The 14881-nt window shown below is 33.8% G+C and overlaps 1 protein-coding gene across 2 annotated transcripts in view; it reads left to right on the forward strand.

The window, feature by feature from the left end:
* LOC143252201 (F-BAR and double SH3 domains protein 2-like) overlaps positions 1-14881 on the forward strand; it is a 119396-nt gene that overhangs the window by 30571 nt on the left and 73944 nt on the right. For both annotated transcript variants that reach the window (XM_076503958.1, XM_076503959.1), the window contains exons 4-6: positions 12928-13013; positions 13724-13865; positions 14265-14401. In XM_076503958.1, the coding sequence (XP_076360073.1) occupies positions 12928-13013; positions 13724-13865; positions 14265-14401 (365 nt within the window). The remainder of the gene's footprint in view (positions 1-12927; positions 13014-13723; positions 13866-14264; positions 14402-14881) is intronic.

The raw sequence follows: 14881 nt of genomic DNA on the forward strand, positions 1-14881 counted from the left end.
CTGTTACGATGTATTCCATATTGTTGTAAATAAAAGTGTGTTTAAACACACACTCATAGGAACAGAATAGAAACCATTAACTTTCAGAAGAATTAGAATGTTATACCACCCTTGTGTAGTGTAAACAGATTTTTTTTAAAATGTTTGTTCACATGTTGCCGGTACGTGGAGTTTAAAGAAAGGTGCTAACCCTGCCTTGTAAACCGACAGTTTGGCGCTCGATAAATCGATTGACATTTTTAGCCTAACGTATACATGTATGGTAAAAGTTCTTATTCCATTAGAAACTTACACTTTACAAAAATAAAATATTAGTTATACGTGCAAATCGTCATAATACTTTGCGATTAGGTGATGGTAGGTTTTAATTAACGAAGTTCGGAAGTTTTTAAGAAAGTAAATGAAACATAATTCTATTATGTAAATCTAATATCGACTGACAACGTTCATGGTATACTAGTTTTCGACTGCTACTACAGAAGTCGGTCTTTAATATAATAATTGAAGTTTTAAACATAATAATAAGAAATGTTGTTCCTTTTTAATGTAGAGCTAAGGGTATTAGTAACCGATTCACTGTGGCTGGTACGCAGATGCATTTTTTTTTTGTAAAAATGCCAGTATGTGTCTCTGTGTGTGAATATATATCGGGTTGTTTTTCTTTTCATATTTCTGAAACTGTAGTCCAGGAGATGGATGTCAGGACACCAGCACGCTTCATTCAATAAGAGCAAAGCTGAATAAAACAGTATATATGTTTTACAAAATAACATAAATTCTGACAGAAATATATCATTGTTAATTTTAAATTTAAAATATACGAAGATAAAATTGATTGACAATGCATTTCCCGGAAGTAGTGACGACACCACTTGTGGGATCAGTTTCCTCCTCACTGTATCTTTTCACGTCTTCATTTCTTCTTGGCCCGGCATGGCCAAGCGTGTTAAGGCGTGTGACTCGTAATCTGAGGGTCGCGGGTTCGCATCCCCGTCGCTCCAAACATGCTAGCTCTTTCAGCTGTGGGGGCGTTATAATGTTACAGTCAATCCCAGTATTCCTTGGTAAAAGAGTAGCCCAAGAGTTGGCGGTGGGTGGTGATGACTAGCTGCCTTCACTCTAGTATTACAGTGCTAAATTAGGGACGGCTAGCACAGATAGCCCTCGAGTAGCTTTGTGCGAAATTCAAAAACAAACAAACGAACAAACAAATATTTCTTCTTATTTAAACTGTTTTGTAAATAATGGTAAACTATTACCTCTCTCAGATACCACAGCCAAACATGTTTTTGCGGTATGCTACAACAACGTAAACTATAAAGCAGTGGTTCCCACCTTTTTTATGTTTCGCACCTCTAAAAAAAAGAAAGTTTTTGCACCCCTCACAGTAATTATTTATTTGAGAATAAAGGTGAAGGTGGCCAAAACAAATTTTTATAATTAGTTTTTTAATGATATATAAACAAAAACGAAACATTTGGGAAAGAAAAAATACTACAACAAACTAAAAGTTGCACAAACCCTAGATGGCCTACAAAAAATAAATTTCCATCCATGCATGAAATGAAATTTCTTTGAATTTGAAATGTTTAAATGTTTATAAGCCAATTTAAATTTAATGACTCTTTTGTTCGTGTTGATTTCTTACGAGTTTTTCAGAGCGTGGCACTTTGTTGCTGATAGCAATCTGCAAGTCTGCCTGTGCACACAAGCGTTTACGTATCGTGTGTTGTTTGTTTACAGTTGTACATTAAGATTTCGGTCTGCGCCGGTGACGGTAGAAACGATAGTTTATCGTAACAAGGTAAAAAGCTATGTCTGTAACAAGAAAAATAAGAAACAAAAGTCGAACGTATTTTTTGAAAATATAGGATAGTACCCATAATATAAACAAACAAACAAAAACTGAAATGTTATTTCGCACCCCCAAGGGGTTCGACCACCCCTGCTAAGGAACCACTGCTGTAAAGCAACCAAAACAATGCTTTGTGGTCACATTAAGCTAACGACAGTGTTTAACATATAGTTCTTTTATTGAAATTGTTTAAATGGATGTAGTTCATTCGTGTCCGAGTTATAAACTTATCGAGACGTTTTACTAAATACACAGTTATCGTTTTGCAGTAAAACAGGTAAATACATATAGATGATTATGATGGTTATATCCTCAGTGGGTAAAGAGTCCTTACTTTTCTTCTGGGGAAACAATACTTATTTGTTGCATTTCTTCACAGTATCAACTGTACTCAGAAAGTGAAGAGAATTAGTTCTAATGTTGATTGGCATTTCAATGATGTGAATGACGCGGGTTGACGTAGTTCCTGCGTAAACTAATAGTTTCGTAAATGGCATAAGGCTCACACGGGTTTGTGTATTCAGCGCTAATTATTCGAACACACGACGGACTTGCTCCTGTTGGAATGATTGATTGTTTTGTTTGTTTGTTTGTTTTTTGAATTTCGCACAAAGCTACGCGAGGGCTATCTGCGCTAGCCGTCCCTAATTTAGTAGTGTAAGACTAGAGGGAAGACAGCTAGTCATCACCACCCACCGCCAACTCTTGGACTACTCTTTTGCCAACGAATAGTGGGATTGACCGTCACATTATAATGCCCCCACGGCTGAAAGGGCGAGCATGTTTGGCGCGACAGGGATGCGAACCCGCGACCCTCAGATTACGAGTCGCACGCCTTAACACGCTTGGCCATGCTGGGCCATCGTTGGAAATGAATGACGATTCAGTTTATTCAGTATTTTATCCAAGTCGATCAGTTTCTGTGTGACGACCTACGTTTATTCTTCCTGCCCAGTACAAGTAATAAAAGACACGCCACGAAATCGGTTGTACGTGTTTTGTGCTATGGCTGTTGTTTACTAAGTTTTAATAAGTAAACAAGAGCCTTATTCAAAATCACTTTGTATTAAACCATAGCATAAGCATTCTGAATTTTTCACTTTTCAGCCACTCATCTTAAGACAGCGATGACGAATTTTGAGTTATCATAAATATTTCAGTAACATTTGTTTTAAGCTTAGGACAAAACTAAACTAAGAGCTGTACTCTGCCCACGATGTGTGGTATCGAAACTCTATGTCTGACGTTGTAAATCCGCAGAGATACAGTTGTGCCACTAGGGGACAACAATTACAAAATACGAGAATTGAAATAAAGCAGAACATTTTGTTATTGTTGCTTGTAATGAAGCACAAAGCTACACAAAAAACTATATGTGCTCTATCCACGATAGGTATCGAAATCCGGTTTGTGCGGACATACTGCGGTGGTGGTGGGTTTAATTTTGAAAAAAAACAAGACGAGAAAATACATCATTACTTAAACATCTAGATGAATGAAACTTTTGAGCTATAATATTAGGTCAAAGTAGTAATCGTTCTTAGATAATAATATCTCTACAAAGAGATTAGCTGGTTGCGCTTTAGTTTCAAATCCCAGTACGTATATCATGTATGTATATACGTTCCCGTGATAAACGTCAGTTTTATAAATTTTCAATATTTAATAGTCATGGTTCGTAATATCTCTCGAGCTCGGGGATTTAAACTTTAAGAAGGCATAAAAGTGCATATTATTCTGTACATTATTATCAATTCGAATAAAGTAGATTTCTTTCTCGTGATGTGAATAATTTGTTTCATATTACTATCAACAATAAGTTATTTAAACAAAATATATTTTACATTCTACGCACAGTGTCAAGTATGACTTTGAATGCGTATAAATAACCATTCGAAATTTATTTCTTTGCAAAGATAGCAAATATGATTTTTACTATCACCGGCTCGGCACGGCCAGGTGGATAAGGTACCCGATCCGTAATCCGATGGTCGCGGGTTCGAATCTCCGTCACACAAAACATGCTTGCCCTTTCAGCCGTGGAGGCATTATTATGTGACGGTGAATCCCACTATTCGTTTGTAAAAGGGTAGTCCAAAAGTTGGCGGTGGGTGGTGATGACTAGCTGCCTTCCCTCTAGCCTTACACTGCTAAATTAGGAACGGCTAGCGCAGATAGCCCTCGAGTAGTTTTGCTCGAAATTCAAACCAAACCAAAACCACCTTTTTCTGAGGTCTGAGTTGATATGTTAAGTGCACATGAACTTGCACATAGACTGTCGTTCGTGTAGAATGTTTATTCCATCATTTTATGCGTGTCGTAAAGTAAAATAATGTGGTTTTGAAATTACCAATAAACCTTTTTGTTTGTTTGTTTGTTTGTTTTTGAATTTCGCCCAAAGCTACACGAGAGCTATCTGCGCTAGCCTTCTCTAATTGTTAGAGAATGTTATAATGTTACGGTCAATCCCACCATTTGTTGGTAAAAGAGTAGCCCAAGAGTTGGCGGTGATGGTGATGACTAGCTGCCTTCCCTCACTGCTAAATTATCAATTTCTAATTCTGTTGGATAAATGGTGTCAGTAATGTTATATATTTCAGACGTATTTATGCTAATTAAATCATCAATATATCTGTTAGTTAAAGTAAACATATCTGGATTTACATAGTTTTCAATAAATATATTTTAATAGTAATATAAATATAAATTTGCTACACAAAGAACAGTCCCCATAAGTGATGTTTTTGGGCCTACTTGTTTATCACTCACTGGAACACGCACGACATGTTCCAACTACAGAAACACCTTTATTCACCTTATCATGGTGTTATTAACAAAGTAACTAAGGAATACAAATCTGCTTAAAGTTACGGTGTTATTCCTGTAACCCGTAGAAATCACAGCTACACTGAACATAAAGTACAAATGTGAACGTGTACCTTAAGATCTAAATTGTTCAAGTCCATAAGGTTCACGTAAATCATGTCACTAAGACGTTAATGTGAGTGTTTAACGTCAGTTAGAGTGTCATGAAAACTACTGTGTGTCCACCAAACTACGCCAGTCTTGAAAGTGTCCAGAAATCTTGTAAATGTTGGTGGACTGATGCTGCATTTTCTTTGTTTAAGCATGTCTGCTACAACGTGTGTGTGTTTCTCTTATAGCAAAGCCACATCGGGCTATCTGCTGAACCCGCCGAGGGGAATCGAACCCCTGATTTTAGCGTTGTAAATCCGTAGACTTACTGCTATACTAGCAAGGAGCACAAGCATGTCTGCTAGTCAGTTTTGAAAAAGAAAAAGTATGGATATTAGTTGTTTTAATGTACATGATGTAACAGTATATGAGTATTAGATGTTGTTGAATGTTGAAGCATTCGGGACATGTTTCTTTGACCTGTAACGCATTTACGGTTATGCATTTATTTTAATATTTATGTTTGTTTCAGGTTTGTTTAGAGAATAGGTGGGACTTGTTAAATTGCACAAGTCCCACCTATTCTCTAAATCTGTAGAAGATTCTCGAGAGTAAGAATCAACAATATATGCTTTACAAAAACACTAGCTTATCTTCGAATATTGTTGAACTTTAGAGAATGTCGCCTTAACGTTTATAAATCGATGCGTCAAAAAACAGTAACAAATGTTGTTGGTCTGCTACAGTCAATGTAATATAAGCCTCTAAAGCTAAAATTGTGACAAACGCTTATTAATCGGAAAATTACAAATATTTGACCAAGAACGTTTACAGATAGAACATTACAAATCGTTTAATATTCTGTGAACTAACTTCGGACGTTAGTTTTTTTGTGAGGATATTAGATATTGTCGTTGGTGAAAAACTTCCGTGTGCTTCAAGTTAGCTAGCCGTCAAGAAACGTGTACCTGTTGTCAGTATAGAATTAATTTGTACTTCGTGAACATCGAGAAAAGATTCAGTTTCTGATCACATAGAAAATTCAGTATTGTTTGTAAGTGTGTAAAACTTTTATATAAACCATTATTATAAATTTTATTGTTTTTTGTATATTAAAATGTATTTGTATTAAGAAAGGAGATTGTGTGTATCAGTCTTGTTGGCAAGCGTCATAAATTTAATACATGTCGAAGTTCAATTAAGTTCTAAATTAAAATTAAAATTTCCAGCTATTTGAAATCATAATACGTAAAAACATGTACGTTTTATATTCGTTTTCATGTACTATGCCTTTTGCATCTTTACATATACTGTGTAAGTATAATGGTATGTGCCTGTGATCGGTGTTAAAGTTTAGTCCGTTTCTAAAAAAAAGAAAAAAAAAGGCTGAATTTGGGCAGAAATCGATACAATACGCAAAATATGCGCTAAATATTAACAAACATGTTGATTTGCTAAGAGGTAGGTTTGTACCGGAACTCTCGAAAGTAACGCTTATTGTGTTGTTTCTTCTCATCCGTTTATTCTTAATTGGATTTTAGGGCCAGAAATGGCAAATACGAGGAACCCTCTTTTACCTCGTAATTTAACTTTCTTCTCCTTATTATTTTGTGAAAATATGCAACTATGAAGAAACAGAGCTTAGAACTTTCTCAAGAACAACAACAAAGTACGTTCCTACGTGGAGGTTTAACATGTTTGCCATTTATCTGCAACTGTATGGTTTCCACTGTAGGAAACTTAACGCCGTTGTTTTTACACGTGAATATTCAGTGGTATTTACCAGCTGTTTCCTTTATTCCTTTAAAAGTTATAAGTACTTTACGTGTGTTCAAGTTTTAAATGAATTTGAAAACATTTTAGCAAACGGAAGACGTTCGTATATGAAAAGGATTTAGTTTAGAGAGAATTCAAAATTAATTTACTGTACTATCTGCTAATCATCTACTGCATCTATTTGCAATATTTAACCAGTGTAACTCAATCGTTTTAATCGGAGTTAGAATTCGTAAACAAACGTTTTTTTTTCCTGCTCGTGCTACATATATTATAAACACATACACAGCTAAATTTCCGTGTTCCATGGCAAACATTTTGTATCTTTGTGTAAACCAGGCCTATTATGTTAGGCTGATTATGTTTTATATTTGCAAGAATTAGAATAATATAAGTATTTCAACAATACTCAACACTTGAGTTGTAAAAAATTAACAAGTGAAACAGTCGGGTTTCATATCCAGTTTGCAAACAGTTGTCTCATATTACACATATCTGCTTAAGTAGTTTAACAACAAGAACAGTTTGATTTTAAAAAATAGTAACTAATAACGGGAACTGTGTTCAGGTTCATTTTGCCTCAATTCAACACAACCATACTATGTTTTATATATCCATTGCCGACGACGCGTTTCACTCATAAAGAGCTTTTCACACCATTAAAATTCTAAAATTCTTCTAACAAATGACCAACATTAATAATATTTTACCACTACTGTGTTTGTTGTATCCCAGCCTGCCTGAAGATTTCTGGTTTGAACTTAATGTATCGTCGGTAATGGACATGGCGAAAGTAGTGTGGTTAAAATGCTATTATTATATATACTCTTCCAATTATTGAAAATTCGTAAAGGGCTACATTAATAACGTACTATTAAAAACATATAGGCCTAACATAATGTCTTATGACAAATTTCTCGAACATGAATTACATCATGTTTCAACAGCTTTTGAAAGGCGTTCATACAATAACAAGTTTGTTTATCTCAACATTTCCTTCTTTTAAGGGGGTTTCCTTTGGGAATACATGTCAAAGTTGATATGTGCTATAAACTGGAGAGTCCGCCTTTTGTGAAAGATCGCTGTATGATAAACCGTGGTAATCACTACAGTGAATTAATTAGCAAGGGGTCGTTGATGCTTGTTCAAAATTAGTTATAATAATCGTCCTGTTAGCATCCAAGTGTAGTTACTAGATAAAACGAAATTTGCGAACAAATGATCTGTTTTCGAAGCCATACAAAATGTTGAACTCAAATTCCCCAAAAAAAAGGAGGTTCATCTATGCTTTGCTGCATTTGTATTGATAGTTAAAAAAATTAATGTCTTTGATGGAGTATTGTGTGTTTGTGTTTTCTCATAGCAAAGCCACATGGAGCTATCTGTTAAGCCCGTCGAGGGGAATCGAACCCCTGATTTTAGCCTTGTAAATCCGTAGACATACCGCCGTACTAGCGGGGGGCTAATGGAGTATTAATCTTAAAATAAAATTGGTAGTAAATTCTGATCGTTACTTGCTTTCTTATAATTATGGATATTGAAGTTGTTATGGATTCATTTTTCTGAAAACGTAATAGAATAAGATTAGTAAAACTTTTTAATTTTGAGGGGGCAACAGGGATCGTTAAAAAAGTACAGAGACATATTTAATCAAAATACAAATATTATATTTTTAAGCCTACACTTAGAGACTCTAAAAAATAAACAAAAAGGCTGGAAGTGGTGTCCACATTATTTTCTCAAGCTACAAATCCCTATTTTGACCCCATATCTACAGTATTTCTTAATTTTAGTGTAGACAAAATATGGATTTGTAACTTGAGAAAATAACGTAGACACTATTTCCAGCCTAATTCATTTATTTTTTATTAGAGTTCTTAGTTGTAAACTTAAGAATAAAATCTTTTCATTTTAACGTAGCTTAAAATATATGCACTATAAATGGACACAAATAAATTAAAAAAAAAAACATCGGTGCACGAACAATCAATTGAATGTTACATTTTTTTAATAGTTTACTGTTACATTGGCTTTTTTCCACCCAAATCTCACACTAAATTTATTCCAGATAATTAAGAAATGTACAACAAAGAATAAACACATGTACTGGCATGTAACAACAGCAAACAATTTGTAAAATAATTCTCAAGGGGCCCTACTGAAAGCACAGATTGTATTATCAAAGATTTAATGATTGGCTTACATCAGTGTTACACTGTAACGTAACAAACGACAACAAGCAGTTTCATCAGAACGGCCCAGCATGGCCAGATGGATAATGCACTCTTCTCGTAATCTGAGTGAGGGTCGCGGTTCGAATTCCCATGACACCAAACATGCTTGCTCTTTCAGCCGTGGGGGCATTATAAGGTGACGGTCAATCCCACTATTCACTGGTAAAATTCTCTCAACAGCCAAACATGATACTAAATAAATTTTGTATATAAATACATCTTTTTCCGTCCCTAAATAATGTACATTCTTCATTTGGTTTAAATCACTTTTAACGTAACTATTTAATTTTATGTTATTCTAATTCATATTGTGTATTTAGTAGTTGTTTTTTTTTTACAAGTTATATTTATGTTGTAATTACAGTTGGGTTTGTTTTGTGCCTCCAGATTACTGAAGGTGGAATTTTGAAGATTCCGAAACGTTTTACGTATGATTCGTTTTATTACATGTCTTGTTCTTTATTATTGGGCCTGGCAGATAGCCCTCGTGTAGCTTTGCGCGAAATTCAAAACAAACAAACAAAAAACAAACATCTTTATTATTGAGAAGTTAAATTTTTCATAAATCAAGTAAAAAATGTTGTAACTCCATAATGCGATAGCAACGACTTTTACAGCAGGTTAAGTTCTGTTTTTGGTAATTATAATGCTTCGTCACAAAGTATCGAGTTATTATCAGATAAGTTATGTTAAAAAACTTTTAAATGTAATTTTTATCTAATGATGACTCGGTACTATGGTTCGAAACATTATAAGTATCAAAATCATAACTTACCTACTGTAAGAGTTGTTGTTATAGTATTTTTGGATTAGTTATTTATTTCTGTAGGTTCTTTAATAAACATTAAAAGCTCCTTTCTTTTATAACTATATTTTAATAAATTTACTGCCCCCCAGTGGCTCAGCGGTATATATGCGGGCTTACAACGCCAGAAACCGGGTTTTGATACTCGTGGTGGGCAGAGCACAGATAGCCCATTGAGTAGCTTTCTGCCTATTTCAAAACAACAACAATAAATTTACTATATTGTTGCTAAATAATGTTAATAAATTTTCTAGAGATTGAATGATTTTTTTTTAATCAGAATATCTATAGAGTTAACATTTAATAATAATGGAACCAGTGAGTCAATTTTATTCAGCAACAGTTAGTAATGTTTATTATTATAAACATATAATTAAAAAGGAAGTAATCTTGTAGATAATTGATATTCTACTCTGAAAATGTTTGTCCATGCGGTAATAACAAGTAGAACGAACAGTGACGGGGCCGGGGGGCTTGAGCCCCCCAAATGAGCCAAGCCCCTCCTCAGTCGCCCAGTATCATTACCTATATATATATTCATAAAATTACATTATTATAATTTACCATCTATACTTCATACTGATGGCATTTTGGGAAGCTTACCTCAGTCCCCCCCCCTTTCCAATGAATATATCTTGGTGCCGCCACTGAGAACGAACGTTAAAAAGGCTTGGGTTGGAAAATAACAGTTGATTGTTTCTATAGTTTTTAGATTTCTTTAACAATGAAACGAAGCAGTCAGTATAATACAAAAAAGAATGTTTGCTATGTATTATTATTTTTAAATAACATAACATTGTTGAGGTAAATACAATATTTTGAGCTTTTAAATATTTACATTAAATTTTACTTAAAAGGTTGTTTCATGGAATGAACTGTAACAATGTCTTCTATATTTCGGTAAAAATGTATGTATAAGTATATGTATCTTAATTTATATTATTAGTGAAAATTATGACAAAGATTGAAAAAGGTATTGTAACTTTTGTGTCCAAAACTATCATCGTTCTTCATTGTGTACGAAGTTTGTTTCTTATCAGTATATCTTATTAAATGTCTTATTTTTCGTTAATTAAATCTCTTTCATTTAAATGACTTTGTACCTTTTAAAATGTTTTCACTTCTGGCAGAAACAGTAAATAAACGGCCCAGCATGGCCAAGTTGTTAAAGCACTCAATTCGTTATCCGAGGGTCGTGGGTTCGAATCCCCGTCACACCAAACATGCTCGCCCTTTCAGCCGTAGGATCGCTATAATGTGACGATCAATCTCACTATTCATTGGTAAAAGAGTAGCTCAAGAGTTGACGGTAGGTGTTGATGACTAGCTGCTTTCCCTCTAGTCTTACATTGCAAATTAGGGACGGCTAGTGCAGATAGCGATGAAATAGCTTTGTGCAAAATTCAAAGCAAACCAAACCAGTAAATAAACGAAGATTTTTTGTATGCTTCATTTGTATGTCCAAATACTCAGTGCTGCCACCTCACGAGGTAGGTTGTGGTTTCAAATATCAATTTAACTTCTTACATCTACACTGCTGTCCAAAATCTTGAGGTCAATGAACATAAAGAAAAAAATATGCATTTTGCGTTGTTAGACTCAACCACTTATTTAAGTAGAGCTTTGAAAGATGAAAATAAGAAAAGGGAAAATAAAAAAAAAAAAACAACTTTTTTACCATTTAATAGGGAAAATGTGAACACTGTAAAATTAGCCTAAATAATAGCTGGTTAAAAGTTTAAGACCATATAAAAAAGAAGTCCTAAACAGGGTAGGAAATGCCCAACAAGAGGTCTCAGTTTTGAGTTGCACAGCCTTCATTGCGAATAGCTTCAAACATTCGCTTTGGCATAGTCGATATAAGCATTTACAGAAGGCTTGCTGGAATGTCATTGTAAGTGGTGAAGATGGCTTCACGAAAATCATGCACTGTTTGGAATTAATGTCTATTTCTATAGAGTTCCCTTGCCATCCACCCCCAAACATTTTCAGTCGGGTTCAGTTCGAGCGAACACACTGGATGGTCCAAAAGAATCACGTTATTTGCTATGAAAAATAGCAGGCAATTGTCCTGCAGGCATTGTGGATTGCAGCATTGTCCTGCTGAAAGATCCAGTCATTTCCACACAAGCAAGGGCCTTCAGTCAATAAGGATGCTCTCTCCAACATGCCAATGTAGCCAACTGCTGTTTGATGCCCCTGTATAACCTGAAGCTCCATTTTCCTTAGAAGGAGAAAGCACCCCAGATCATGATGGAACCTCCTCCACTGTGTCATGAAGAAAATGTCTCCAGTGGGATATCCTAATTGTGCCAGTAATGTTGGAAGCCATCTGGACCATTCAGGTTAAATTTTTTCTCATCAGAGAACAAACCCTTCCACTTTTCTACGTCCTTGTTTGGTGCTTCTCAGCAAAGTTTAACCAGATTGTTTTGTGGTGTGGAAGGAGGCGTGGCCTTTGAAGATGTTTACAGTTTTTAAAGCCTTTCTCTCACAGATGCCATCTTATTGTTCTTGAGCTGCATTCTGCATCCACAAAGGCCTTACTCTGGTTCAACAATCAGCTGGTGTCTTGCTGGACAACCTGTCGAATCCTCCTGCTTAACACCGGTAAAATTTTCTCGTTCTGTAGCACTCAGGGTCTTTTAAGAAATTTGCAACAGAAGTTTTACTACATTCAATCTCACCAATGATGGCACATTGAGAGAGAGCTTGCTTTTGCATCTCTACAATTCTGCCATGTTCAAACTCTGTCAACTTTTTTGCCTTTGCCATGTTTTTACCTAATGTAACATAGGAGATGTTGACAATGCTAATGTGTTCAACATAAATGACTAAATTTCGTTACATGTTTACTGATTAACGCTTCGTTTCAGTATGGTCTAGAACTTTTGACCAGCTAGTGTTTAAGCTAATTTCATAGTGTTCACATTTTCCCTATTAAATGCTAAAAGGTTTTTTTTTATTTTTCCTTTTCTTCTTATTTTCATCTTTTGAAGTTCTACTCAAATAAGTGGTTGAGTCTAACAATGCAAAATGCATATTTTTTTCTTTATGTTCATTGACCTTAAGATTTTGGCCAGCAGTGTATATGTGCATTCAAGGTTTTAATGTGTTTTTTTTTCAATAAGTGTATAAGGTTTGTTTATGAAACAAATTATTTAGAGATAACGAAACATAAACTTTACAATATTTTAATGAATGTTTTAACATTATATAACTAGTGCAATTTAATAATTGTATTTGCATTTAAAATTTATGCATTAAGTTACTTTCTGTTGGTACTTTTTAGAAAACTAAATATAGTTATTTCTTTTTATTTCAATGTGTGAAATGTGAAGGCATTGGCAAAATTAGCAAACAGTTATCTTCAGCGGAAAGTTCAAATTGTGGCAGAAATAAAAAGTGGAAACGATGACCAACAAAAGTAAGCTAACCTAGTTTGGTGATATTATACTTAAAACTGTTATAATGAAACAGATATTAGACTTAAAATTGTTATAATGAAACAGATATTAGACTTAAAACTGTTATAATGAAACAGATATTAGACTTAAAACTGTTATAATGAAGCAGATATTAGACTTAAAACTGTTATAATGAAACAGATATTAGACTTAAAACTGTTATAATGAAACAGATGTTAGACTTAAAACTGTTATAATGAAACAGATGTTAGACTTAAAACTGTTATAATGAAACAGATGTTAGACTTAAAACTGTTATAATGAAACAGATATTAGACTTAAAACTGTTATAATGAAACAGATGTTAGACTTAAAACTGTTATAATGAAATAGCCTGATCCACTGGAGAAACTTGATGTTCAAAAGAAATATACTTTGTTGTTCAGTTAGTAAATCCGTTGTCACTAACTTGTCATAAGGAACCATATTATAATATATGTATTTAATGAGTATAGTGGATTAAATCACATAGAAGTATATACAATATTGCATATTTCATTACTTAATAAATTGTTTACAGTTGTCTTGAATCACATGAAAGTCCACATAATACAGTGTATATTTCATTAATTAATAAACTGTCTGCATTTTCTTGAATTATGGAGTAGCTTACACTGTATATTTCATATTTTATTAGTTAATAAACTTTCTATTGTTGCACAACTTACAGGACTGTTTACACAATATGGAAAACTCTCCTGGATGAAACAGACAAAATAGCTCAAGCCAAGCTTGCAGCAGTAGATGTATACCAAGAGGTCTCTGAGAAGGCCAAAGCATTAAGAGGCAATAAACTGATGGTCTCTAAAAAAGTTAGTGAAATGTGTGGTAAAGTTGTACAAGTAAATATTTTTATATTTTCCATAAATCCTTCATAACAAATTTCATGAATAGATGTCTTCTATATTTTAAAAATATACGTATTTAGGCCTAGTATTTCAAAGACCATTATCATGAAGTTTATCAACCTTTGAATGTTTCAACCTAAATATTTCTATTTAATGAAAATGTTTTAGGATATCTATGTGTAATAAATCATTCTCTTTTTATCTTTTACTTAGAAGCTGTTAATGTAAGTTATTTGTTTTTATTGAGTTGAGTTAGCATTATTAACTTGTTTTTATATGACAAATTATACCATATAAGTTTACATGTTTTTATTGAAAGTTAATGATGTCATAACTGTAGTAGTGGATTCTCTTTTTCACTAGTGTTTTGACAGTATTCGGAAAATGCACGAAGAGCTTCAGCAATGTGTGCAAGAAGTGGACAAAACTAAAAAACTCTACTTTGAAGAGGAACACATGGCACATGGAGCAAGAGAAAAAGCTCACGATGCAGAGGAAAAGTAAGAGTAGCATTACTTACGTCACATGTTGTTGTTTCTTTATGAGACTTTATACGAGATTTGTGAGTTTGATTGTGTAGCTTTATTGTGGTTGCTAGAGAGGATGAAACCTCTTATGATGTTCCAAAGTGGAAGATTTCCATAAAGCTAAAAACAAAAACAAAAAAAAAACGTATATATAACAATAGCCACATGTATCTATTGTAATACCATGTTTAACAGTCTTATTGTTTTCCCATAATACTAAGTTTGTTTTACTAAAATTTACAAAATAATATTCGAGATATCAAAATCTTCATTAAAATATGCTTATTTTCAATATAATTCTACTTTTATGGCTCACTTAAAGTTTAGCATGTTTATCTAGCATCATGTTTTTTATGAAGTTTCCATTATTTTCTAGACATTCCACTTTTTTCCAACAATTTCACAATTTGTTCATATTCAGTATTGTTGATAAGGGGTGAATTTACCAAAAAC

This window comes from Tachypleus tridentatus, chromosome 6 (assembly GCF_004210375.1).
Source record: "Tachypleus tridentatus isolate NWPU-2018 chromosome 6, ASM421037v1, whole genome shotgun sequence".
Lineage (NCBI taxonomy): Eukaryota > Metazoa > Arthropoda > Merostomata > Xiphosura > Limulidae > Tachypleus > Tachypleus tridentatus.